The sequence below is a fragment of the Lynx canadensis genome, chromosome F1 (genome assembly GCF_007474595.2).
Source record: "Lynx canadensis isolate LIC74 chromosome F1, mLynCan4.pri.v2, whole genome shotgun sequence".
Classification (NCBI taxonomy): Eukaryota; Metazoa; Chordata; class Mammalia; order Carnivora; family Felidae; genus Lynx; species Lynx canadensis.
The window spans coordinates 31,637,322-31,664,719 of NC_044319.2; the positions used below are offsets into that span (position 1 = coordinate 31,637,322).

General features: G+C 42.4%; 1 protein-coding gene across 2 annotated transcripts in view; it reads right to left on the reverse strand.

Annotated features, from left to right (window-relative positions):
* Positions 1-910: 910 nt before the first annotated feature.
* Positions 911-27,398, reverse strand: part of TRAF5 (TNF receptor associated factor 5) — a 51,176-nt gene continuing 24,688 nt past the window's right edge. The window contains exons 2-12 of one of the 2 annotated variants that reach the window (XR_003965936.1): positions 23,398-23,616; positions 21,752-21,809; positions 18,610-18,711; positions 15,915-16,079; positions 15,108-15,185; positions 14,707-14,781; positions 10,039-10,131; positions 5,943-6,083; positions 3,601-3,769; positions 2,050-2,935; positions 911-2,014 (exon numbers count right to left, since the gene is read on the reverse strand). Coding sequence is in view for 1 of the 2 variants with exons in the window: in XM_030302624.1 (XP_030158484.1) it covers positions 2,358-2,935; positions 3,601-3,769; positions 5,943-6,083; positions 10,039-10,131; positions 14,707-14,781; positions 15,108-15,185; positions 15,915-16,079; positions 18,610-18,711; positions 21,752-21,809; positions 23,398-23,615 (1,677 nt within the window). In the remaining variant the exon portion in view is untranslated. Of the gene's footprint in view, positions 2,936-3,600; positions 3,770-5,942; positions 6,084-10,038; positions 10,132-14,706; positions 14,782-15,107; positions 15,186-15,914; positions 16,080-18,609; positions 18,712-21,751; positions 21,810-23,397; positions 23,617-27,398 lie in introns of both variants that reach the window. The other variant, XM_030302624.1, reaches the window with a different exon arrangement.

Sequence of the window (27,398 nt, forward strand, 5' to 3'; positions counted from 1 at the left end):
TGTTTCTCTGAAAAATCAAATTTGGATATCAGGGGTCAGAGTTCAGATCTGTTAATATGCATTCATATGTAGAGTACCTCCCCACCCTACCTTAATCCTGTACATGCCTTTCTTAACTTCCCTCTTACACCTATTTTTTTCTTTTCATCAGGAATTGAAATCTAACCAAAATAGAATAAATTTAAATATTTGTGATATAGAGGCACCCCGCTGGCTCGGTCAGTAGAGCATGGGACTCTTGATCTTGGGGTTGTGATTTTGAGCCCTATATTGAGTGTAGAGATTACTTAAAAAATAAAATCTTTAAATATTTCTGACATAGAATAAAAATAACTGCTCAGATCGTAAAAGAGGAAAAACCGTTTACATGGATCCACTTCTATAAAACAAAAATCACAACTCTTATTTTTGAGAAAGAGTCCTTTTTACTCTGTAATACCTTGTTTCATGATCACTGTTTCAATGATGAAGGGACTCTGAACTCATAAGCAAACCATGCCCTGATTGAAGCTTTTTATGTAGAGAAGCTGGTTAGAACACAAAACCAGTATTTTGATAAATTCACTTTAAAATGTTTTTCATACCCACTTAAAACTAATTACAACAATATGGTCTTCTACTCCCAAGGACTTGGACTGGATTAGGAACATTGAAAACAAACACACAGAACCAGTGGGTCTGGCTGTGTGATCTACAGAAATACTTCCTGAGTGTGTGTGAGGTCAATCTGTTGACCATCAATTGTGCCAGAGTTCACCAGCAGCTACAGTGTTGTTCTTTCGTATGTTTCCATTGTGAACTTATTTCTTTAAGTTTAAGTCTTTGGGATGATTTCTGCAAGATGAGTCTTTAGCATCTTGAAATTTTTCAGAGAAGAGATTAAGAAAGTCTCAATTATTCCAGAAGCCACTGGTATAAAAATCATGTTTATTTTATCAGATCGACTGCTCAAAAGCTATAAGGTCCTCACTCGGGTAAGCTGCATTAAGTGGCCCTCAGCCCAGGGCACTTTATCCCCACACACTCAAGGGAGTTGGCTTGAATGTCAGGAAACACTGAGTTGCATAACAACAAAGGAGGGCTCAGGAAAACTGGGATTCACTTGACTGGTACACACACCCTCGTAGATAGACCCACACAGACAGATGCTTAAGAATAGAATCATTTCTGTTCCTCACAAAGTACTCACAACTTCAACAAGAAAAGTCACAGGTTTATATAAATGCCCATTTTCATATCAGTTTATGAATTCAGAAGTTCTTTCAAAAAGAATAGGAGATACTGCTTTTAGTAATCAGTTTGGGATGAGAATACTTCTGACACCATAGGAATAATAATGGTGTTCTCCCTAGGTTTAAATTCCTCTTATCCATTTATGACATTTTTCTCCATCATGTACTAAATGCTACCCATCCTCACAGTAACTTACTATTATTACCAACATACTTTTAAACTAGGTGTATACATACATATACATGTACATACATATCTACTAAATTGAACCTTATGAAACTGTTAATACTTGACCTTTTCTGACCTATGAAAACAGCTTTTTTTCACATGGTTGTACCTAATAAAATATGAGCTTTCGTTGGAGGACTATATCTCCATATATATGTATAAACTATCTCTCCCTCTCTCTCTCTCTGCACACACACACACACACACACACACACACACACACACAGTGCAGGACTTTCTGTTTACTTCAACAGGAAGAATGAAAATGCTTCCTCTATTCACCAGTTCTAACACAGCCTTGCAAAACTGTACTTGGTGACTACTGGTAATTTTTAATGAAAATATTTAGAGGTGTAGTAATTTCCACAAATTTTGTATTTGACCAAATAAAGTCTGGTCCAAACTGGGCTTGTGGTCTTTGAAAGTACATCACCCAACTACTTAACTGGAGTAGTCTACCCTGGAAGATGGCTTTTGCAGGCTTATGGTCAGGTCTAGAATCAGCAGGCCAAATAATAAAATACCAAAGCATTTTCAATTCTTCCTCTGTGTCCTCAGTAACATTTCACATAGTGCCTACCATGAGACGCTATGCTAAGCACCAGTAAAACAGATATGCCCCAGACCTCGCTTTCAAGAAACTTAACATCTTTCAAGAAATATAAAAATATAAATAATGAGAGAATATTCTAAGGTTTTAAGTTTCAAACTGGGATAGAGTAAAATGTAAAAAGAAGATAGCACTTGAGAAGTTTCAAACTGCCTTCAAACACCAAGTGGCAAGAAGCCAAATACAAATGTGTACTAAGTTCAATGTCAGTCCGTATGATAATCACAGGTGTCCTCCTCCATGGTTCTGGACCCAACAAGTCCTTCATCACCCCCAGAAACAGGGACTAGAGATCCTCTAGGTCAGTTAAATCCACGGCCACTTTCAGGAACACGGTGTCATCTTTAATGTAGGTGTTCTTGGCGCTCTCCAAAGTGGAATGAGCCACGAAGCGGGGGCAGCCAGACGCAATGTTCATCTCTCCATCAGGTCTTTTAAAGCTACTGCTATTGGGGTCAGCCTTGAAGGTCTCCATAATGTGGTTCTTTTTGCCACTCTGGTCCAAAAGCATCAGGGTCACCCTCTGCCTGAATGGCCACTGCAACAGTGAGTCAAACTCCCCTCGCATCACCACGAAGTACAGTGACAGGTGTGTCCCCTTCCCGGACCCATCCCCGTTTAGGTATGCTCTAGCACAGAGCCGGTAGCCGCACCGGCTGGTGTAGAAGGGCTGGCTGAAGATGGACACCGTGTGCCCATCGAGTGCCTCCCTCTTCTTCGTCTTATAGTCTGTCACCTTCCAGATGAGCTTTCCATTATAGCAGGCACCTTCTAGCAGTTTAAATCGCTCTTCGTTTTTATTCAGCTGTGCTTTATGAATATTAATGTGGGCATCATGTTTGTTAGTCTCCCCTTCCAAAACAACTGCAAAGAAAGAAAGACAAAAAAAGATTCCATAGGCCTTAAAGTTGTCTTTAGAATTTGCCCAAAATGGAATTGTGTTATCTGAAGAGAAAAATAAAATTCTGACATCCTAAAGATGAACTGAACTCAATGTCCACCAATGGATCATTTATATGAATAATTAACTCAGTGACTCTCATGTCTTGGCAAAAGTAGCACCAAGGAAACCCAAATACATACTCTTGAACTGAAGCTCACCAAAGCATATAGAAGACACACAGCATTTGACTCATGTGCATTAGCATGGTGAGGCCCATTATTTAATAACTGGGATGCTTTTAAATAGCCAAACCCTTTCAGATTTTCCTATACTTCAAACAATGTTTCCACCACATCTCTCCCTTAGTTTTTTCATTATTTTCCACTCTTCTTAAAAACCACCACTCCCTGTGTTTGGAATTTCCTGGCCCATTTCTACCCTTTGCCTGTTCCAGCCCCTGCTCATCGCCGTCCATCATTTTCCCCCGAGTGGCCAGAATCTCATGCTGCTCTGTTTCACAAATACCAGATTCGACCATTGTTTATCCTGGACAGCTGCGACTCTCCATCTGGCCAGGTGTTTGCTTGTTCCAGAAACATATGCAGACAACAGAGTCATCCAAAGAGAAGTAAAATACGTGCCATACCTAGTCTCTGATCATTGGTTTCTAGCAGAGTAATTTTCTGCTTCACTGTATCAATCGCTTCCACCAAAGGCCTCAGATCAAATTTATTTTGTTGCTGGTTGGCCACTTGTAATAACTGACGCACTTGAGCTTCTAGCCAAGCGGACTTGTCAATGAGACTGGCAAGAGCCTTTCAGTACAACATGGATCATAATGTAAAAAAGAAAAAAAAGTTAATATCTTAGTAATTCATTGATATTGAATTTTTTCAACCCAAACATTTCACATTTAATTAATCAATTAATGCAATGAAAAATGCACAGTCTGGAAGAGAAAATTCAGTGAGGTTCACAGAGAGATGAACTACCTAGTATCTTCCTCCTCCTTCCGGTCACAGCTCCTGTTCCAAATTTTTGAACTTCTCTTCATCTGACTTCTACTCCTCCCTCAATTTCTATCCATTTGGTGCTCTAACCTATCTTTATATCTTTGTTCTCCTGTTGTCTCTCCTCTTGCCTTAATCACTTCCTTCTCAGAGGCTATTCTGATCCACGCCTGCTCTGTTAGAAGGCAGAGAATGAGCTGGAAATAGACCCATCCGTTCTGGCCTGAGCCCTACAAGTGGTCCAGAAGTGCAATGAGGTAAGGCTTGAACTTTAGATTCTCTGCCTGGGTAGAAGAGAGTAAATAAAACTAGACCCATACTTCTCTTCCACACTTGCCCCTCAGGACCTTAACTCTGACTGGTTTTGTGTTAGAAAAAGGTCAGAATTGAGATAATAACAAATAAAGATTTCCTTTTTTTCTACACACACACACACACACACACACACACACACACACACACACAGTATGCTGACAAAGTATGGGGAAATTACATGGCCTGCATTTTTCTGGGATAGTCCACATTTCAAAACTGCTACCCATACCACAGGTCTTAAAATCCTTTTCACCACAGGGGCGCCCAAGTGGCTTAGTCGGCTGAGCGTCCAACTTCGGCTCAGGTCATGATCTCGAGGTTCGTGAAATCAAAGCATATCCCCCCTCCCCCGATCAGGCTGACATGATGACAGTGCAGAGCCTGCTTGGGATTCTCTCTCTCTCTCTCTCTCTCTCTCTCGATCTCTCTCTCTCTCTCTCTCTCTCTCTCCTTCTCTCTGCCCTTGCCCCACTCATACCGTCCTTCTCTCTCAAAAATAAACATTAAAATTTTTTTTACCATAAATTTTATAACTACAGTAAAGATACTATTCATTAGAAATTTGTTTATGGTTACTTAACATTCATGATTTGCAAGTAATTTTTGATATATTTTAGTGTTTAAAGCATTTTATTCCCAGGGCACCTGGGTGGCCCAGTGGGTTAAGAGTCCGACTTTGGCTCAGGTCATGATCTCACAGCTCATGAGTTTGAGCCTTGCATCAGGTTCTGTGCTGACAGTTCACAGCCTGGAGCCTGCTTCAGATTCTGTGTCTCCCTCTCTCTCTGCTCCTCCCCTGCTCATGCTGTTGCTCTCTCAAAAATAAACATTAAAAAAATTTTTTTAAATAAATAAAGCATTTTTTTTCCCAAGGGAATTAATATTTCACTTTGTTGACTATGGATACACTCAATGAATCTTACATAAAGGAACTAATATTGGCCCAACATCAATTATAACCCTAATTGCCATAAATTATATAAAGTATTATGTCAATTCTGTTAATACCTTAGTTATATTATTATAATTAAATATAACATAAATAAATATAATATTATAATTACATAATTATATTAGTTAACTTACTGACATTGTTAAATGTACTGGGGTTATGTAAAAGAAGATCTTTATTCTTATGAAATACATAGTTTAGTGTGTACAGGTACAGGGCCATAATATATACAGCTTACTCTCAAATGCTTCAGAAAGTACATACACATACAGCAACAGAGATGTAGAGAGATATGGGACAAAATACTAACAATGGGTGAATTTGAGCGGAGAATGCACAGATTTTTTTTTTTTTTTTTTTTTTTTTGAGAGAGAGACAGAGAGAGAGAGAGAGCATGTGCACAAGCAGGGGAGGGGCAGAGGATCCAAAGCAGGCTCCATGCTGACAGCAGAGAACCCAATATGGGGCTCAAACTCACCAACTATGAGATCATGTCCTGAGCCGAAGTCTGACACTTAAGCCACCCAGGCACCCCAAGACTGACTGAGCCACCCAGGCACCCCAAGAATACATGGGTATTTTTAAGCACTATCTTATTCTTACAGCTTTTCTTTACATTTGAAATTATCTCCACTTAAGAAGTTATAAGAAAAACCCTGACTGCCAATTGAAGGCCAAATCTTGGCTATGAATAGAGAGGCCATTTCTCACCTGGATGTTTGAGAGGAAGCTTCCATTTTTGCCGAGTAGCTGTGCAAACTGCTTGAACTCCTTTTCGAATTTCTTTACTGTTTCTGCTAACTGCTGGATTTTACTTTCTTTCTGTTCTAGGCTCTTATATAAATCAGAAATCTAATAACAGAAATGGGAATGAGATCATTTAAGTGTATGTATACAAGTTAAAATAATTTCAATACAAGTCTAGAAAAATATTGCAGTAAGAAAGTGTTTCTAGAAAAATAAATATACATGTAAGTAATGAGTCACTAAATTCTACTCCTGAAAGCATTACTACACTATATGTTAACTAACTTGAATTTAAATAAATTTCAATAAATAAATAAATTAAATTAAAAAAAAGAAAAATACATACATGTATTTCTAGGAAAATATTTACAGGTAGATTTCTATATAATATTTGTAGGTGCTTCAAAAAAACCAGGTCCACAGATTTCTCATCAGTCTTTTTCATAGCTTAACCAGCTATGATGGTTCATCTAATGATAGTGACATCACTTGACAAAATTTACTGAACTAGTTCTCTTCATTCATTCAGAATGCACTTATTAAACAACCACACAGTACTGATCATCACAGCACAGCAGATGCTATCTGCACAGTATCAATAGTAATAGCTGACATTTGCTGAATGTCTGTCATACCCTTGTATTCATTAGCTCTCTTAATTCTCAAAAAACCCTATGAGTTGGGTATGATGATCAGTTCCGTTTTATAGATAAGGAAACAGAGGTAGAGAGTTTAAGTGACCTGCCCAGCAGACAGCTAGCTTAGCAAGTGGTAGGCAAAACATGATATGCTCTTAGAATCTGTAATTATTTCAGGGAAATAACCAAAAGCTTTCCTGTGAGCCTAGACAACCCTCCTCCTATCGCCTCATCCATTCAATCAGCAATACTTACCAACTTTAAACTCCCGACACACAACAAAACAAACGATTCTTGTATCTACTTCTCATTTCATCTCATTTCGTTTCACACTCACTGTAGCCTTATTTCTCACCTGGGCTGCTACAATAGCTTCCCACCTGGTCCTACACCATCCCTCGCACTCCCGCCAGATGGGAAGCTCTATGGGAATTGGGACGCATGTCCCACAGTCTGCTGTAACCTTGGCAACTGGTCTGGTGCCTGGCATCAGCAGGTATTTGATAAATATTTTTAGTATGAACGAATGATGCTCTCCCTTTCTTTACACTTGTTTTTCTCCAATTCATCCTTCATGCTGTAACCAGAGACAAATCGGTCTTGTCACCCCCCCCCCCCCCCCACCACCTTAACCATCCTTAGTGGCCTTCTTTTACAGACCCTACAGGGTCCTACATGATCTGCCCCTGGCTACTTTCTCAGCCTGCTGCCTATTCCCATCCCACCTGTGCCCTGCCCTGCAAGCCTACACACTTCTATTGTCCATCGAGTCCTGGTCTCTCACACACTTCCTCCTCCATCTAGAAACTACCACTTTTTAAGCCTCTACTCAAGGACACTTTCTCTCAGAAACACTTCTTCACTAGTATCACCTACCTAGGTCATCTCTCAAGTTCTAAGACCCCCTGACTACACTCTAGCATTTAACTTACCTTCATTACTCTTATTGCTTTTTTGGGTTGTTTTGGTCTTTTCCTCCACTAAACTATTGAGGCTACATCTCCCTTATTTCTTCATCCCCAAAGCCTTGCACAGTGCCTGGCACACAGAGGGCATTGGATATGTGTTTTATAAATGAACAAATGGTTGCAACAACCATCTGCTCTCTGGCCCCAGAATCTTCCATTTAGATCCTGAGAGCTGATTTCCACCTACATGGTAGACATATCTCCCTGATAAGTGTCTTCTCCCTCCACCTTACCTCTACTTGTCCTGCAGTGTCCATCTCAGATAATAATTCCATGTTCTCCACCTTCTAAACTTACAGCTTGCCATTGTGACCTTGGAGTGTCTCTCAATGCCCTTCCCATCCCCAGACACAGCCTTGGCTGAGCCACCAGCACCATCACTTCCAGTATCTTGCCTTCACCTAGTACTGAACTGCTTATTACATTGCCACTGTGCTAAGAGCTTAAATATATTAGCTCATTTAACTCTTCCAACAACCCCATTTTATGAATGAGGAAATTGGGGAAGAGCGGAGTTAAGTAGCTTGTCCAAACTCATACGGCAAGTGTGGGGCCAGGTCTCAAAACCAGGCATTCTGGCTCCAGAGCCCTCACTGTTCAATTGCCAGGCTCTACTGCTACATTGCCTAGTTCATGACAACATCCTTCTGCCTGGTCCCCCTGTCCTCATGCTCTCCTCTCCCTCTATCCATCTTCTGTGCTACCACCAGCTATCTTACTGTTTAAAGCCAAACAATTAGCCAGCCAAGTAGTGGTCTTCGCCTGCCCCCACCATCCAAAACTTTGCTTCACGCCACTTTGCTTTCATGAAAGACCTGCGTTAGTGCCTGTTTCACTAACCGAAAGAAATCAAAGAGGATCTTCGCTTTTATGAAATGGTAGTTGCTTCTTTGCTTTACACGACATTGGCTTATGAAAGGTTCCATAGGATTGCTCTGTTTCCCATTGTGTGGGAAACTTGTATTTTCTTATCTCGAAACCTCCATTAGCTCCCCTATTACTGACAAACATTAGTTCAAACTTTGGCCCTTAAATCCTTTCTGAAACAAAGCAGATATGAATGAATAAAAAATAATAATTGAATGTACAGTATCTGCAACCTCTTAGCTTACATGGACGGCCACTGCAATCTGCACCCAGCACACCAGTCTCCAGCTCTTTCTGGCTCATGTTCAGGAGCCTCACCACCCCAAAACCCCAGTTCCCTGAACCATCAGCCTCTCTCATAACTCCTGGTCTTGGCACAAGCTTTCCTTTTCTGGAACGTTCTTTCCCCACAACATTTAAGTTGACAAATCTTTTCTTCCTTCAAAATGAAGCTCGGATGTGCTACCTTGAAGAGCTTTCCCCAAATCCCACAGAGCAAACTGCTGCAGCCTCTGTACCCCGGACTGAGTAACAGCATATCCTATGGCACGGCAACTTATCTATTTGCATTTTTGCGTTGTGAGTCCTTCAAGGGCAGAAGCTGTGTGTTTCTTGACTCAGAGCCCCTAGCAACGCACCTCATAGCTGATGTATGGCAGGTGTTTGTTGAATGAGTGGATGGATGGATGGATGGATGGATGGATGAGGCAAGTGGTACAGAAAGAACTTAGGAATGGTTATCAGGCAGTGTGCCCTCTACCAAAGTCACGGTCTGAGTGGTCTTCGCACTTTTCTCCAGGGTCTGACCTTGGAACTCACATACCTACTTTAATATGGAATTAGACACCATAAACTAATTGGCAATAATAGAATTCAGCTCCCTCTCTTCCTGACATGGGCTTGAGAAGTCTGATCCTCTGAGATGTTCTAACAAAATAATTAACTTTTATAATAATTACTCAATAGAATCAGCATTTGGAGTCCATTATGAATATTCCAGGGACTGTGGCAGGCATTTGCACACATAATTTCACTTGGTAATCACAACTCAGTGAAAAACATATGTATGTATGCATTTATCAGGCTGCAAAGCTTTTCATAGGCAGGAGTTAAGACTTACTACAAAATATATAAAACCCAAAATGCCTAGAACAGATAGTTAACTATTGCTTCATGGTAAGATTGGTCTAATTAAAAAACATCAAGCACCTGCTAGTCATCTACTAGGTGCCAGATATTAACCAAAAGGCGTGTGGATAGGCTGCAGAGACAGTGTGGTATTTCTAGACTAAGAATCAGGGGACATGGGTTTGAGAGTAAATTCTACCACTTACAAGTTACAAACACATCAAAATTTCTTTGAGCTTAGTTATTTCATCTGCTGAATGAAAGGGTTGGGTCCAGAGATCTCAAAGGCACCTTCCAGTTCTAATATTCTATAATCCTATGGGTCTGCCTGGCCACTTAGTAGAAAACCATCTACCTCCAGTAGACATGTACTCAAACAGAGGAGACTATAAAAAGCCAACGATTACCAGCCCCAGTGGTTGTGATGCCTCCCTTATATCTGAATTCTTGAATATTTACCTGCTCTTCTAACTGGAAGTTCTTTTCTAAAACCAGAAGCATGTGGTCCCGTAAGGCTGAATGCTCATGCTCCAGCAGGTTCCCCCGTTTATCCTTCAATGTGAAGAGGAAAGGAAGTCAGGCTGCTGAAAAGCTCCAAACATGAAGGTGGTGGCGAGATATTCTGCTAAAGCAGACCTTAACAATTTTGCTTGCTTGTCTGAAGCTGAGTTGCAGAAGAAACAGCCCCTCCAGGTCCCTTTCCCAGCCACAGGATTCTACAGTGCCCATGAGACAATTTTAAACTTACAGAAACAGAGAATCGGGCCACTGTCAAAATTTCAATGCGGATTTCCTTCCTTGTGCTGGGAATGTGTGACCGTGGGTCAAGTGTAGTTATCCTCTGTCAACTATTCCCACACAAAACCTATCTCTTTGGCGGGTTAGCTTCAGATCAGTTTCAAGCCTAGGTTAGTTCTCTCTCCTACCAAGCACACATTTTCATGCTGTCTTCTATCAAAGGCCACAGGCATGCAACCTGATTGTAATTTCAGCCCAGGCAAATTTGTTGCCCTCAAAATCAAATAACAGGTTTATAAGAATAAAGGGTTACTTCTTCCCTGATTATTAAAATACCGAATTGCAAACTGCCTATATTACTAGTAAAAGCAAATGGTAGATGTTCTGGGTGATCTGTGGACCAAAGCATACATTTATCAACAATTTTCCTTCAGTTTAGGATTGGCCCCTTTTCCAGAGAATACCTTTCCTCCTCCTTTTCTTCCTTTTCATCCTGGAAGGTCTAGACTACAGCCCAACTGGGAGTTTAGGCCTAACTATTAGGAAGATTCCTTTCAGAGCTGGAAAGCAATGCCATATTTCATGCACTAAAAAGGTAAACCTTATCCTTTTTGTAGCCAAGACTGTCACTGGTTTGATATGTGAAAATCTGTGGACTCCGATGATTTTTTTTTAAAGGTTCCCACAATATGCATTTTTAAAAATAGGTTCTTAAGATAAGAGAAATGTAGGGGCACCTGGGTGGCTCAGTCAGTTGGGCATCTGACTTCAGCTCAGGTCATGATCTCACAGTCCGTGAGTTCGAGCCCCGCGTCAGGCTCTGTGCTGACAGCTCAGAACCTAGAGCCTGTTTCAGATTCTGTGTCTCCCTCTCTCTTCCCCTTCCCTTCTCATGATATGTCTCTCTCTGTCTCTCAAAAATGAATAAACGTTAAAACAAAATACTACATGGCAATGAGAAAGAATGAAATATGGCCTTTTGTAGCAACGTGGATGGAACTGGAGAGTGTTATGCTAAGTGAAATAAGTCATACTGAGAAAGACGTACACCGTATGTTTTAATTCTTATGTGGGTCCTGAGAAACTTAACAGAAGACCATGGGGGAGGGGAAGGAAAAAAAAGGGGGGGTTAGAGAGGGAGGGAGCCAAAATATGAGACTCTTAAAAACTGAGAACAAACTGAGGGTTGATGGGGGGTGGGAGGGAGGAGAGGGCGGGTGATGGGCATTGAGGAGGGCACCTGTTGGGATGAGTACTGGGTGTTGTATGGAAACCAATTTGACAATAAATTTCGTATTAAAAAAATTTTTTTAATAAAATTAAAAAAAAGAGAAATGGATGCTCATGTGAAACAATACAGCAAGATATAGAATGAAAAGCAAAAGTCCTCTTCTTTCCAGCACCGCATCCAATTTGCTAAGTCTCTCACTCACCAGAGTCAGTGAAGATATATACACATTTTTAACTCAATGAGATCATAACCATATTTAATTTTTAAAAATACATACCTCATTCTTTTTATCAGATGCATGGTATTCCAAAATATAAATAATATATTATAATATATAATAAAAATTATATAGCCAGTACTTTAGTGATGGACTTAGAGGTTTTTAGTTTTTTGTTGTCTTTTGCTACATAAACAGCTTCGTGTGAGGGTTTGTATATGCGTGTAATCATTGCATACTTATGAAAGAATTTCTGAGATAAATTCCTAGCAATAGAATTACAAGGCCACTGTATGGGCTCACTGTTTTTTTTTAACAAAAAATTTATTTTATTGTATTGTATTTTTTTATTAAAAAAATTTTTTTTAACATTTATTTATTATTGAGAGACAGAGACAGAGCATGAGCATGGGAGGGGCAGAGAGAGGGGAAGGCACAGAATCTGAAGCAGGCTCCAGGCTCTGAGCTGTCAGCACAGAGCCCAACGCGGGGCTCGAACTCACAAACCATGAGATCATAACCTGAGTGGAAGTCGGACGCTTTACTGACTGAGCCACCTAGGTGCTCCTGTATTTTATTTTTTTTAAACTAAGCTCTGGGTGCCTGGATGGCTCAGTTGTTAAGCATCTGACTTCCACTCAGGTCATTATCTCATGGTTCATGAGTTCAAGTCCCACGTCAGGTGAGCTCATGCCCCGCTTTGGGTGACCCCTGCTTCTCTCTCTCTCTCTACCTTTTGCTCACTTGCACCCTCTCTCTCTCTCTCTCAAAAAAGAAAAGAAAAGAGAAAAGAAAAGAAAAGAAAAGAAAAGAAAAGAAAAGAAAAGAAAAGAAAAGAAGTAAGTTCTATGTCCAACGTGGGGCTTGAACTCACAACCGTGAGATCAAGAGTCACATACTCTACCAACTAAGGTAGCCAAGTGCCCCTCACTTTTCATAGATATAACTAAACTATCCTCAGAAAAAGCTGGGATATTGTAAGTTGTTTTAATCTTTGTCAATTTGATGGTGAAAGTTATATTTCTTGTTATAATATACATTTAGGAGTGAGATTGAGTGTCTTTTCTTACATCTGTTAGTCAATTGAATTTTTTTCTGAAACTACTCATATATTCCTATGCCTACTGTAATGATTCTTAATATATTAAGGAAAATATCCTTTTTTGTCTTGTCATATGTTGTAAATATTTACTTCCAGTTTGTGGTTTGCCATTTGATTTTATTTATGGTATTTTTAAAAATCATATAAAAGTTTAAAATATTTGTGGTTAAACATCAAAATTATAGCTCCTGGTTTTGTGTTAGTCATCTAAGAAAGACTTTTATATCAAGAATAAAAAAATCCACTCACCTTTTCTTCTAGTATTTTTTATGATTTTTAAAATAAACTTTTTTAAAAGTTTATTTACTTATTTTGAGAGACAGAGTGGGTGGGGGAGGGGCAGAGAGAGAGAAAGAGAGAGAGTCCCAAGCAGACTCTGTGTTGTCAGTGCGAGGCTCCATGCAGGGCTTGAACCCACAAGACCATGAGACCATGACCTGAGTCAAAACCAAGAGTCGGGTGCTCAACCGAGTGAGCCACCCAGGTGCCCCTAAAATAAACTTTTAATTTGGAGTAATTTTAGATGTACACAAAGTATGAAGCAATACAGTGCATGGTATATCTTAATGCCTAAAAGTTTGATCCATCAAGAATCTGTTAAAATGAGGTAGAAAGCAAACTTTCTTTTCTTTGTATATTTTATAAATTTATTAAATAACATTTTTAAAGGTGTTTAACAGGTAATAAAATACATTTTATTTTTTTATTTAAAAAATATATTTTTTTAACATTTATTCATTTTTTGAGAGATAGCACAAGCAGGGGAGGGGCAGAGAGAGGGGGAGACACAGAATCCAAAGCAGGCTCCAGGCTCTGAGCTGTCAGCACAGAGCCCGATGTGGGGCTCGAACTCATGAAATGCGAGATCATGACCTGAGCCGAAGTCGGACACTTAACCGACTGAGCCATCCAGGTGCCCCAATACATTTTAAAACATGATTTCAAATCAATTCCATCTCAAAATATGTGGTAATAGAAGGGGTACCATAAAACCAAGATTTATAATCATCAGAAGGATGACTCCAGAAAGTCTCAAAATCTGGTAGAGGCAGTGGAGTCTGAATTAGAAATAATTACCATGATGGTTAATTTTATGTGTCAGCTTGGCTAGGCTACGGTGCCCAGTTGTTTGGTCAAAACTAATCTAGATGTTACTGTGAGGAACTTTTGTAGCTGAGATTAACATTTACAAATCAGTTGACTTTAAGTAAAGCAGATTACTCTACGTAATGTGGGAAGTCCTCATCCAACCACCTTTTAAGAGCAAAGAATAAGGTTTCCTCAAGAAGCACTTCTCCTCGGGGCGCCTGGCTGGCTCAGTCGGTTAAGCGTCCGACTTCAGCTCAGGTCACGATCTCGAGGTCCATGAGTTCAAGCCCTGCGTCGGGCTCTGGGCTCAGAGCCTAGAGCCTGCTTCCGATTCTGTGTCTCCCTCTCTCTCTGCCCCTCCCCCGTTCATGCTCTGTCTCTCTCTCTCTTTCTGTCTCAAAAATAAATAAACGTTAAAAAAAAAAAAAAAGAAGCACTTCTCCTTAAGACTGCAACATAGAAACTCCAGCCTGAGTTTCCACAGTGTTGGTCTGCTCTGCAAATAATCAGATTCACCAGTTCCCACAGTCACATAGGCTAATTTCTTAAAATAAGTCTCTATATGTATATGTAGGTATGTATCTCCCATTGGTTCTGTTTCATTGGAGAACCCTGACTGAAATGGCCAGTCTAAAAGTTCTCCGAAGTGAATGTCCTTCTGCATCCTGAATGGAATCAAAGAGTGAAATAAGCCCGCCAAATAAACGATACAGTAGAAGGCAGGGGCAGAAACAAACCGGCATTCCATACCTTTACAGTACAGCCATAGTGCTTAAAAGGACAGTCTTGTTCAGCTTCAGGACACACAGCGAGGTGTTCATCCACCTACGAAACAGACAGCCTCACGCCACAGAAATTCATCACCAATTCTCCAACTGCCTGATAGAACTGCAGCGTGCAGGGGACCAAGGGTGGCTTGGGAAAAAGGGAGGGAACAGAACGGGAAAAGCCATGCTGAGGCCTGGCAGAAGGAGAGCTGTGGTAAAAACCGAGAAGAATTCTCAGGGAAAAGGGAAGGGAACACAGAGATATGGCTGTCGTGGGGTTATTTAAACCTTGGGCTTCTGCCTGTGGGATTTTATCAAACACATACCACGTTGGTTACTAAAACTTTACCTTACGTAAAATCTAAGAGAATCATTTACAGTTACCTCAGATCTTGGAATCATCTGCAAACACTTGTTAGGACAAGATACTGGGTACTCAGGACACAAGTTTTCCTCATGATTCTGAAACAGAGAAAGTGTGATGAAACAGAGCCAAACTGTGCTTCCCAGGGTTCCCTACTGTGGCCTCACAGGGTTTATGCATAGGTCTCTGGGGATCTGTGTTATGTGGCTTGCCCTCTACAGGAAGGTACAGCCTAGTTCCAAAAAGGACTAAATAAAGATGGCCTCTTTCTTCACGTAAATTAATTCAATTTTCCAATTATTCCAAAAGGTCAGAGGGCGCAGGACTCACTGAGGGCAAACTTTGTGAGTCATCAGTATGGCTCCTCTGGTACATGTGAAAAGTACAGCACACTCTCTTTTTCTGCCTACGTCCTGCCACTCCAGATGGACTGAAGCACCCTGAGGACACAATATCGTCACCTCCTCATGACCCAGCACCTAGCACTGCTCCTTGCACAATCACACTTAGTAGGTGTTCAAACAGTGCTTTCACCAATGATAAATGAGTAGTGTCCTACCAACAAGGTTTTCGGCTTTTTACAGAACTCTAAGATAATTCTTTGGACCTATTTCTGTACAAAAATAAATTCACTGTGACCACTCAGGTAGAATTTAGTCCCATAAAAGACAATCTTTCTTTCTTTCCCTTTCTTTCTTTTCCTTCCTTCCTTCCTTCCTTCCTTCCTTCCTTCCTTCCTTCCTTCCTTTCTTTTTCTTTCTTTCTTTTTCTTCCTTCCTTTCTCTTTCTTTCTTCCTCTGTCTCTTTCTTTCTCTTTCTTTCTTTACCTGTAGATTGATTACTATCACATCTTTTTTGCAATAAAGGCATTTTTCCTCTCGAAACTGGCAATATGCGCTCAAATGTTCTTTCAGATCTTTCCGAAGGACTGGCTTCTGACAGTTCTCATTAGAACACTGCACGGCTTGAAACGGGCATTGCTGGAGGTGGTCCTGCAACAGATAACACAGGCCAGTGGGCCCCGCTGACCAGGGCGGCGGGAGGGGAGCCAGCTGGAAGCCTAGAGAGGGAGGGAGGACACTGGGGGCAGCTGGGCAGACAGGGCTGCAGAGGAGAGGGCACAGATGGGGCTGCCCAGAAGGAGGCTGTGATGGCTAGCCTTGTTTGGTAGGAGTTAGGAGGACAGGGAAGATGGCTGAAGAAGGAAGCAAGCTGAGTCTATTTCAGATCATCTAGTAACATGCCCGAATTTGCAGGGTAGTTCCTAAACACTTTCCTTAGGCTTGCTGAGTAATTTACCAGTCCTGCAAGGGCATTTTTAATTTCTTCTGTGCACCCTCCATCCCCACTGCCAGCACCAAGTACTAATCTCTGCATGGCAGATGGCAAAAGGTGGGACGGAGGGAAAGAGCAAATAAGACTGGGGCATATCCTAAGTACATGAAGGAAGGAAAAGGATTAAAGGAAGAAAGGGGAGGGAGAGAGAGCTGTTCCAGAGTGGTCAAAAAAAGCAGATGGGGAAAAAAAACAAAACCAGAATCACAGGCCCAAGAGAAGCTGAGAGTGGTCAAGCTTGTTAGTCAGGAAATGTTCTTAATCAGAATACGAGACAACAATAACATGGACAGTGTTCGTTCCAGTATTCTTTATGGTATCAATTTTGAAAAGCAGGTGGTATATCTTTTTTTTTTTCTTTTTGAATGTTTATTTATTTTTGAGAGTGAGGAAGGAAAAGGGAGCTAGTAGGGGAGGGGCAGACAGACAGCGAAACAGAGGATCTGAAGCAGGATCTGAGCTGACCCTGACATGGGGCTCAAACTCAGGAACTGTAAGATCATGACCTGAGCCATAGTTGGACACTTAACACACTTAGCCATCCAGGCGCCCCCAGCAGGAGATATATCTTAATAAACACTTTGGATCACTGCAAGTTATTGTGATGCTAACAAGTTATCAAAACCCTATTGATGTTATTCCCAGCAAGACCCCTTACAATACTGTTGGCAAGCTCCGGCCTGTGGGGCAAATCTGGCCTGTTACTTGCTTTTGTAAATAAAGTTTTTCTGGAGAACAGCCATACTTATTTGTTCACATACAGCCAGAGGCTGCTTTCCATCTGAAATGGAAGAGGTGAGTGGCTGATACACAGATTGTATGGCCTGCAAAGCCTAAAAAATCTACCGACTGGCTTTTGACAGAAACACTTTGCTGACCCCCTTCCTAAAGGAGAAAAACCAACCAGTTTTTCTACAGGAGGTAAATGAATATTACAGCTACTCTCCTTTACCTTTAGTAATAAGAAACAAATAGTGACCGTTGAAATCCGTATCTTCTCCAAAATTCACTGCTGCTACCCCTCCGCTCTCACCAGAATAGTGAACATCCATCAGGATTCTCCTGCCTGAGAACCTTCACCTCACCTTTGGAAGCCAGCGTGGTGGTGGGGGGAGGCAGGAATGAGGGGAAATACAAAAGAAACAGGTGAAAAGACACCAGCCACTCTTCTCTAGAAAGTGTGGATCTGGTCACAAAAGCTGATGGATGGATGGTCCATTTGAGCCTCATTTCCTTTTCAGCCTTAGTGACAACAAAGCTGGAAAAGAGGCCTTGCTCCAGGGCCTATCAACCCAGGAGAAGTTCAGTGAACCTCCAAAGAAATCCTGGGGTTAACAAGGAAATCATTTACTCATTTATAAGCTCAGTGCCCGGGGGGTTCGGAGGCAAGGTGGAGAAAAGGCTGAATCACCTGAAATGTGTTCCAAAAGATGTGGGTGGGAGAGCAAAATTTCAGCAGCCCCCAAGCAATTCTCTGGAAGCTAGAGATGCCCGCTTCTTATTCCTGCACAGTGTGATCAAACCTGATACGGGCCGGCCGTGGCACAGCCACATTTCCAGCTTCCCATTTATCGAGCTTCCCCAGCTGGCTGGAAGAACCAGGTAGGGCAGTTCCATGTGAGAGAAACTCCCCTTCGCTACCCCTACATCTTGTGTGTTTGCAGCTCACACCAACGCTTCCCCTTTAAATCACATCCTAGTTCTGCTCTGCTCTATGTTATATGCCTTGGATCATAAACCAACGGGCTGGGGCCCACAGCTGCTGGAAACACCCACCAGCATCTGCCAATGCTTTGGGGCAGGGACCCTTGTAAACGTGTCTTTGTGCAGACTGCCCTGGCTCCCACCCTGGGGACCCCAAATCTTTTACAGTTCCCCAGAACTGGCATGTCCTTTTGCTCAGCATGTCCCACAGCTTCTCTTTTGGGTCAATGACCCCTAACCCACAGTGTAGGTCTAGCCCATATAGTATGCCCTCCGTGCATTCCATATGAGATGGACCTCTTCACCCACACTTAGCTCTTGGAGTGCTGCACTGTAGCCAACTGTATTGCTAGACAGGAATTCTCTGAGGGCAACCCAATGAACCCCCTATCATGCTTTGCCCAGTAACTGTCATATAAAGGTGTTCAATACATGCCACTGGAAAGATAGCCAAAGCAAATATTGCTCATGAGTAACACCCACCTGGTATCGCCCCAGAATAATCTTGGCATTACATGAAGGAGCATTTTTGCAATACACATATAAGTTCAGGACTTCTCTTTTGCAGCAATTGTCTTTAAACACCTAAAAGAGAAACACAACAGGTCTCATACACTCCAAAGCTTCAGAGCAATGTGAATGAAACTATTATTAATTTGGTCTTCAGATACATCTCAAAAGTCAGGTGGAGGGGCGCCTGGGGGGGCTCAGTCAGTTAAGCATCCAACTTTGGCTCAGGTTATGATCTCACTGTTCATGGGTTCAAGCCCCATGTTGGGTTCTGTGCTAACAGCTGGGAGCCTGGAGCCTGCTTCAGATTCTGTGTCTCCCTCTCCTCTCTGCCCCTCCCCAGCTCACACTCTGTCTCTCTCTCTCTCTCAAAAATAAATAAACATTAAAAAAAAAAAAAAAAAGGGGCGCCTGGGTGGCGCAGTCGGTTAAGCGTCCGACTTCAGCCAGGTCACGATCTCGCGGTCCGTGAGTTCGAGCCCCGCGTCAGGCTCTGGGCTGATGGCTCAGAGACTGGAGCCCGTTTCGATTCTGTGTCTCCCTCTCTCTCTGCCCCTCCCCCGTTCATGCTCTGTCTCTCTCTGTCCCAAAAATAAATAAACGTTGAAAAAAAAAAAAATTTAAAAAAAAAAAAAAAAAGTCAGGTGGAAACTTCCAGACAGTGGTTGGAATGGAAAGATCAGATTCGCCACCATAAAAGAAAAGGCTTTCTCAGATACGTATTTCCAACAGGCCACTGAACATACAGGCCAGGAAATTCAATGCTCAGCACAGTAGGCTGCAAGAGAATCTCATGGTGCACTTGACCTCATATGCTCAAAGGTCAGAAGGTGGGCTGTGGATGAGGGTGACGCTTTCAGCTTCCTGTCACAGTATAAAAGTTTGTATTAGTCATCAGTTACTGTCACTGAAGCTGTGAGGACTTGCTATTTCAGCACACACCAGGGGTTGGCAAACTTTCTCCATAAAGGATCAGATAGTATTTTCAGCTATGCAGGCCACAATGCAATGTTTTCTTTTGCAACTATTCAATTCTGCTGCATACAATACTTAAATGGATGAGCTTGGCTGTGTTCCAATAAAACATTATTTATGGACACTGAAATGTAAATTTCATGTAATTTTCACATGTCACAAAACGTTATTCTTCTTTTGACTTTTAAAATAAATTTTTTGTTGGGGTTTCTGGGTGGCTCAGTCGGTTAAGCATCCGACGTTGGCTCAGGTCATGATCTCGCGGTTTGTGAGTTCGAGCCCCATGTCGGGCTCTGTGCTGACAGGTCTGAGCCTGGAGCCTGCTTCAGATTCTGTGTCTCCCTCTCTCTGTCCCTCCCCCGCTCAAACTCTCACTCTCTCTGTCTCTGTCTCTGTCTCTGTCTCTCTCTCAAAAATAGATAAACATTAAAAAAATTTTTTAATGAAATATTTTTTTGTTTTGAAATAGTTTACACACTCATGAGATGTGCAAAAGTAGCATAGAGTTCCTGTGTACACTTGTTTGGATTTTTTTCAATGATTTATGTGAAAACCATTCTCAGCTCATGGGCCAGACAAAAACAGGTGGAAGGCTGGATTTGCCTCAACATATCTCATGTTGTAGTATGTCAACCCCTGGTCTAGTGCGTGAGGCAAACACAAGCACGGCACTGTCCTCTACTAGGCCTTTGGAAAACACAACGTAAGAGCATAGACAAGGAGCATGTACATTAGACCAGTGCTCAGGGAGCTTCCTGGAGGAGGTGATGCTTGAACGTCCTGTAACAGAATTGTAGAGGAAGAAAACTGAGCTTAAAAGAAGTTTTTTTTTTAATTTTTTAATGTTTATTTATTTTTGAGAGGGAGAGGGAGAGAGAGAGAGAGAGAGAGAGAGCACACGTGCACAAGCGGGGGAGGGGCAGAGAGAGCGGGAGACAGAATCTGAAGCAGCTCCAGGCTCTGAGCTGTCAGCACAGAGCCTGATGTGGGGCTCGGACTCACAGACTGTGAGATCATGACCTGAGCCAAAGTCAGATGTTCAACTGACTGAGCCACCTTAAAAGGAAGTTTTAAGGTAGAAAATCTTCATGATCAGGGGTTAGGTAATGGTTTCTTACATGCAACTAAAAGAACAAGTGACCAAAACAAACAGAAGACAAGTAAGTCCTCATCAAAATGAAAAGCTTTCATGCTTCAAAGGATACCACCAAGAGTGAAAAGACAGCTCACAGAATGGGAGAATATTTGCAAATCATACATTCGATAGGAGCCTTGTATCCAGAATATATAAAGAACTCCTAGAACTCGACAATAAAAGACCAATAATCCACTAAAAAATGGGCAAAGAAATTGAGAAGGCACTTCTCCCAGAAGATACACAAATAGACAAAAACATGAAAAGATGCTTAATATCATTAATCATTAGAGAAATGCAAAGCAAAACAGGTACCCACTAGAAAGACTGTAATCAAAATGATGGCCATTAACAACTTTCGGCAAGGATCTAGAGACATTAGAATCTCACAGTCTGCTGGTAGGAAGGTAAAATGGTGCAGTTGCTTTGAAAAATCGTCTGAAGAAGCTCCTCAGAATGTTACACATAAAGTTACCATTATGGCCCTAAACAAAATTACCATATGACCCAGCAATTCCACTCCGAAGTATACACCCAAGAAACATGTACACTTTACTTTATGTTATTATTTTCCAAGAAACACATATACTTTAAAGGTAAATGTTATGGCATATGAATTATACTTCAATAAAGCTATTGTTAGACATAATAATAAAAGGAAGTTTTAGAAATTAACTAGAGGAGAAAGTGAATTCCAAGAAACAGGATGTTTAATTTCTCCAAGCAACTTAATGTACCTGGAGCTGGTGTTGGAAGGGGGTAAGGAGGGAGCAGAGTAGAAATTTGGTTGGGGGCAGGGGGAGAGGCATCAATAAAGACCCAAACAAGCCTCTGAAACAGTGGTAGGAGTAGGGTTTGGCCTGACCCCACACCAGAGGAAAGTGGACTCTAAGAAAGGCCCCCCTCTCCCGCTCTACTGCTCCAACCTCTATATCCAGTTCAACCCAGGACACTGATTTCTCCATCACTCAGAGAGCTGCTAAACCAAAGCGGTGATTTTCTTACCTCCTGAGATTTGATAACCTCCTTATCTACAGGGCAGAGTGGGACTGCATTTAATTCTCTGGAGAGAAAAATAAAAATAGAGCTGGAATTAAGAGTTGACCTCAAACGCTCTTCCAAGAGCAGCCCCAGCACTCCAGCCATGCTTGATCCCTTTCAGCTCCCCCGAACAGACCTGGCCCTATCTTTCCTCCTGCTGCTCCCTCCCCCAAGAAGGGCTGTATCTCTCCCCCACCTCCCACTGCAGTTTCAGCACCTTCCCAGTCTGCCAAAAAACTCCCATTCATTCTCCAAGATGCAGGTCAAATAGTCAGTCCCCCAGACAGAGTTAAATGTCCCCTGCCGGTGCTCCCATGGCAGTCTTTTGCTTATCACACTGTGCCACAACCTGTCTCTTCACTAGACTGGAGCATTCTGGAGGGCAGAGAGTGGGTCCTGTTCCACACTGACCTCCAGCTCTTCCTCTCTGTACACTGAAGCTTAGTTTAGCAAGGTGCCTGGAACACACAGGTGCTGAATAGACAAACCCATGAATAAACGAGAATGTGCTGTAATAACCCTCTTTCCAAGCTTGGTAGGAAACAACCTACTTAGTGCCCTAAAAAAAACCCCAAAGCCTGCTTCCATAGCTTCCCTGGTCTTCTCCCTCAAAATGGTATGACCCAGGTTTTCCCACTGCCCTAAGTGGACAGCATCCATTGCAGAGAGGTCCATTCTGGATGCGACACCACCTCTGCCTTAAGGCAAGGAAAAGTCGGAGCAACAACTACACGACCCCTGTGAGATGCAGGTCCTTCCCAACACAGACTGTGCATCAAGGTTTGCCTCGCATGTGGTCTGAATGTCAAGAAAAGGTGACTATCACGAGCCCTGAGTAATGTAGGGGATTGTTGAATCATTACATTGTACACCTGAAACTAACAGAACACTGTACGTTAAGTATGCTTGAATTTTTTTATCTTTTTACTTATCGTTCATTTTTCATTATTTTTTCACACCATCAGACTTATTATTCTTGCTGATTTAAGCAGAACATAAAACAAATATGGATCCCAAGGCTTACTTTCAGAGCTACCAGCATAGATAAATTACTACAGCGATCCAATCTGGAAATCCCTAGTTACCAGTAAATCACTGCATGAAAGAGTAAATGAGGCCCTCTTTCCTCACGGGTAGGATTATAATGTTTCTTAGATTTTCTTGAAAAAGACTTCACATTTTCTCAAATATACAGGAGAAACATATTTCCTCTCTAAGCCCTACAGTACCATTTATGTGCTTTCGTCTGAAATATAGAAAAATTACAAATTTTGAAATTGATTTTATAAATGTCCATATTCTAGATAGAACTCTCCAACCTGTACAATATTAGATATTAAACATGGATTCAAAAGAAGTTAGTAGGAATTGAATTTTTTTTTAAAGGGAAAAAAAAGGTGACTATCAATAAGTGAGAGGCCAAAAAAAAATGTTATTCCTCAGGCTCTCAGAGAGAGCCCCTGGGAGAGCCCCTCCTCGCGTTCGCGGTTCTGCGGCCAACCACAGCAATTCCAAAAACCACAATGACAGCCGAGTGGCCACGTTCGACACTTCCATCCCAGGAACAGCCACGCCTGGTCTGGCCAGAGCTGCAGGCCCTGCCCACTCACCTCAGGGACAGGATGCAGTGCTGACAGAAGCGGTGCCCGCACCCCGTCTGGTGCGGGTTGTGAAGCACTGAGTGGCAGAAGGCACATTTGTAACGTTCTTCCAGCTGTTCCACAAACCGGTACTCCGTGTTGGGCTCAAAGTCCAGGGAAATGGAGTTGCCGGAATTCTGGCGGATGAAACCACAGGGGACCCCTCCTTGCTCCTCAGAATAAGCCATTCTGGGGGAGGGGGGGTCGAGAGAAGGAAAGTTAAGTGTGCAATTACCAAAACAACTACAGCCATCAGGTGTTGTAGTGGTTGGTTTCCTAACTAGTGCACTGTCACCCACATGGTCATTCTGTTATGACTTTGTAGCAACAGTGACGACCTCCAGCCACTGGAGGGCTCCTGCACAGGGGAGATGTCTCCGGGGGTGGTCAGGAGGGAGGCTGGACCAAAAGACTTGTAGCAAGATTTTATGAGACTTCAGCCCCTCGTCCATCAACCTTTTCCAGATGTTAAATTATCCTGTCAGTTTGGCCACATGCTCGGACCAAATAACTGTGTTCTAAGCAAACTCATTATGGAATTTTCTTCCGCTCAGTTGAGAGAACTGAAACAAATACTTTGTCAACATTTTTCAGAAGCAGGAACCTTTTATACCAATACATTTCTTGCAATATATGTAGCCACATCATTTCTCACCTGCACTAAATAAGCACATTAACTGCTCTCTCGTCCAACCCATTCTCCATACTATAGCCAGAATAGCATTTTCAAAATGCAAGTATGATTGAAGGTTCTCTCCTCTCATCATTCAGTGGCTTCCCAGGATCTTAGGGGAAAGTCCACAATGCTAAGAGAGCTACAAGACTGCATGCTCCCCACCCAGCATCATCCCAGGCCTCTCCTCCCCTTGCTTTCTGCACTCCAGCCATATAGGCTTTCTTTTCATTTTTCTAATACATCAAGCTGTCTCCTGCTACAGGGCCTTTGCATAAGCTATTGCCTCTATCTAAATGCTTCCCCTAACCCTTTGCAGTCTTCTTCCCTTCACATTCATGCTTCAAACTTCAAGCATCATATCCCCAGGTAACTTTTCTCCTTTCCGCCCTCCTCTCCCCTCCCTCCGTCTAACAGCAGAACACCCACTCATCAATCTATAAAACATGCATGGCCTCCAGGGAGAGGCTAGGGAATAATGGTAGGTGGGTGGCCAGGGGTGAGTGTGTTTCACTGTATAATTCTTTTGAATTTTTGAACATGAGTATATTACCTCTTCAGAAATAAACATTCAAAAACAAAAACTAAACATCCACTGTTCTATCTGTCATAGAATCAAGTTCTGAAATTCAGAACCGCATTTGATTTTAAATCAGACATGCAGGTCACCTGGGTGGCTCAACTGGTTAAGCGTCTGACTCTTGATTTTGGCTAAGGTCATGATCTCATGGCTTGTGGCTGTAAGCCCCACATGGGGCTCTGCGCTGACAGTGTGGAGCCTGCTTGGATTCTCTCTCTCTCTCCCTCTCTCTCTGCCCCTCCCCTGCTTGCACTCTCTCTCTCTCTTTCTCAAAATAAATAAACTTTTTAAAATAATAAATTAATAAATAAACAAGTAAATGAATTAGACATGCATTTGTGTATTTCATTTATATCTGTGCCCTTCAATGACACATAGGTCACATCTGATCTTACTCATTGTTGTGTCTCCAGCCCTTAGCACTGAGCCAGGCATGGAGAACTCAACTCTTTGTCGAATTATTATCATTGGAAGGACTCTTTGAAACTCTTCAGCAGGACAGTTATAACTAGTGTTGCTCTCTAGCACAGTGATCCTTTTAACTTTTTATAAGGATTTTCTCTACGTTTGAAATCTGATGAAAACTCTAGACCTTCCCCCCAGAAAAGAGCACACATACCTGGTCTCGGGACCTTTAAGGACCCTCTGAACCCACCAGTGGTCCCCAGGTTAACAACAGCCTTGCCTCCCCTCAAGGCAAGCCTTGCCTCCCCGGGAGTAAGAATACTGTCACTTTTGGCACAGTGCGGGGAGTGGTGCTTCCAGGGTGCCTGGCAGTTGGCTAAAGGATGGGAGGCAATCGAGGGCGGTCCCTGGAGGTGACAGCCTTCCACATGGCTAGGGAACAGGAAGGCTTGACCTTCAGGCTTGCTTGCTTTGGCTTGCTCTTGAGATCCCTCAAGATTTCCCTGCAGCTGATGAAGTCAACTGGGCCTGAGAGCAGCTGTGCGGCCTGACTGTGCGGGTGGGAGATGGGTGCCGTCCAACACCCAGCTCGGCTTGAGTCAGCTGCGGGCCTCTCCCCGGGCTGGAGCGGGCTGATATGGGGTGTGGCCGCCATGAATGGAGCAGAGTAAGCAACTGGCCTCTTTCAGCAAATAAAGCTTTCTCTTTGGAGGAGCCCAGCTCAGCAGAACAGGGTTTTTTTTTTATTTTAATCCTGGGGTTTGAGACCAAAGCCCCACCTTTTCCTCTCTACGTTTCCTGCAGAACTTCAAAGGTGGTAGGTAAACAGCACAAGATGTGATTGTTCCCCTTTTAACAGGGCTTACTCTTGAGATTTCACAAGCCTTAATTATGAAGGTGAAAAGGCATAGTACTTGATTTACATGCACAACCCTAATCCCCAAGACTCACCTTTCTCTCAGAGAAATGGAAAAACCAACTCCAAACCTCCCTAATCTGCCCTGAGTTCTCTGGTCCCAAGGGAAGACAACAACTCATGTCCCACGCCCATCTAGGATTCTCTCCTAAGACCAGGCTCATGTCTGTGTCACAAAGCATCTAAATTTGGACTCTCAGAGATGTACCCTAAAGCAACGGGCTTGCTCAGCTCCCAAAAGAGGGCAGTTAAGATGTAGTCTGAGTTCAGTCTGAGTTCCCTTCCACCACATTCTATCCTCTTTCCTAACAAAAAATTTAATACACTCTTCTGTGTGTCCATCTTTCTCTACAATAGCAGTTCTCAAACTTTTTGGTCTCAGGACCCTCCCTTCCCTGCCCCCCCCCCCACTTTAGACTCTTAAAAACTGAGGACCCAAAGACCCAGAATAGCCAACACAATATTGAAGGAGTAGAACAAAACTGGAGGATTGACACAACCTTACTTCAAGACTTACTCTAAAGCTATAAAATCAGGATGGTGTAGTAGTTGTGACAGAACAGACAGATAAGTGGAACAGAACAGAGAGCCCAAAAATAGACACACATAAATACAGTCGACTGATCTTTGACAAAGAAGCAAAGGCAATACAGTGGGGCAAAGACAGCTTTTTCACAAGTGGTGCCAGAACGACTGGACATCCACATGCAAAAAAAGAATCCAGGCACAGACTTTACGCCCTCACAAAAAGTGACTCAAAATGGACCACAGACTTAAATGTAAAATGCAAAACTTTTAAACTCCCAGAAGACAACAAGGGAGAAAACCTAGATGACCTTGGGTATGGCCGTGACTTTTTAGAGACAACACCAAAGATGCAAACCATAACAGAAAGAATTCATAAACTGGATTTCATTAAAATTTCCTACTCTGTGAAAGACACTGTCAAGAAGACGAGAAGACAAGCCACAGACTGGGAGAAAATATTTCCAAAAGACACATCTGATAAAGGACTGTTTTCCAAAATGCACCTCACCCGGGAAGAAGACAAAGAAGCACATGAAAAGGCACTGCACGTCGTATGTCATCAGGAAAATGCAAATTAAAACAACAATGAGAGGGGTGCCTGGATGGCTCAGTCCACTAACATGGTTAAGCATGTGACTCTTGATTTCGGCTCGGGTCATGATGCTGTGGTTTGTGGGATGAACCCTTGCATCAGGCTCTGCACTGACAGCATGGAGCCTGCTTGGGATTCTCTATCTCCCTCCCTCTCTGCCCCTCCCCCACTCGCCTCTCTTTCTCCCTCTCCCTCAAAATAAATAAATAAACATTAAAAAAGAAAAGCAATGAGATACCACTACTCAACTACTAGAATAGCCTCAAACCCCAACACT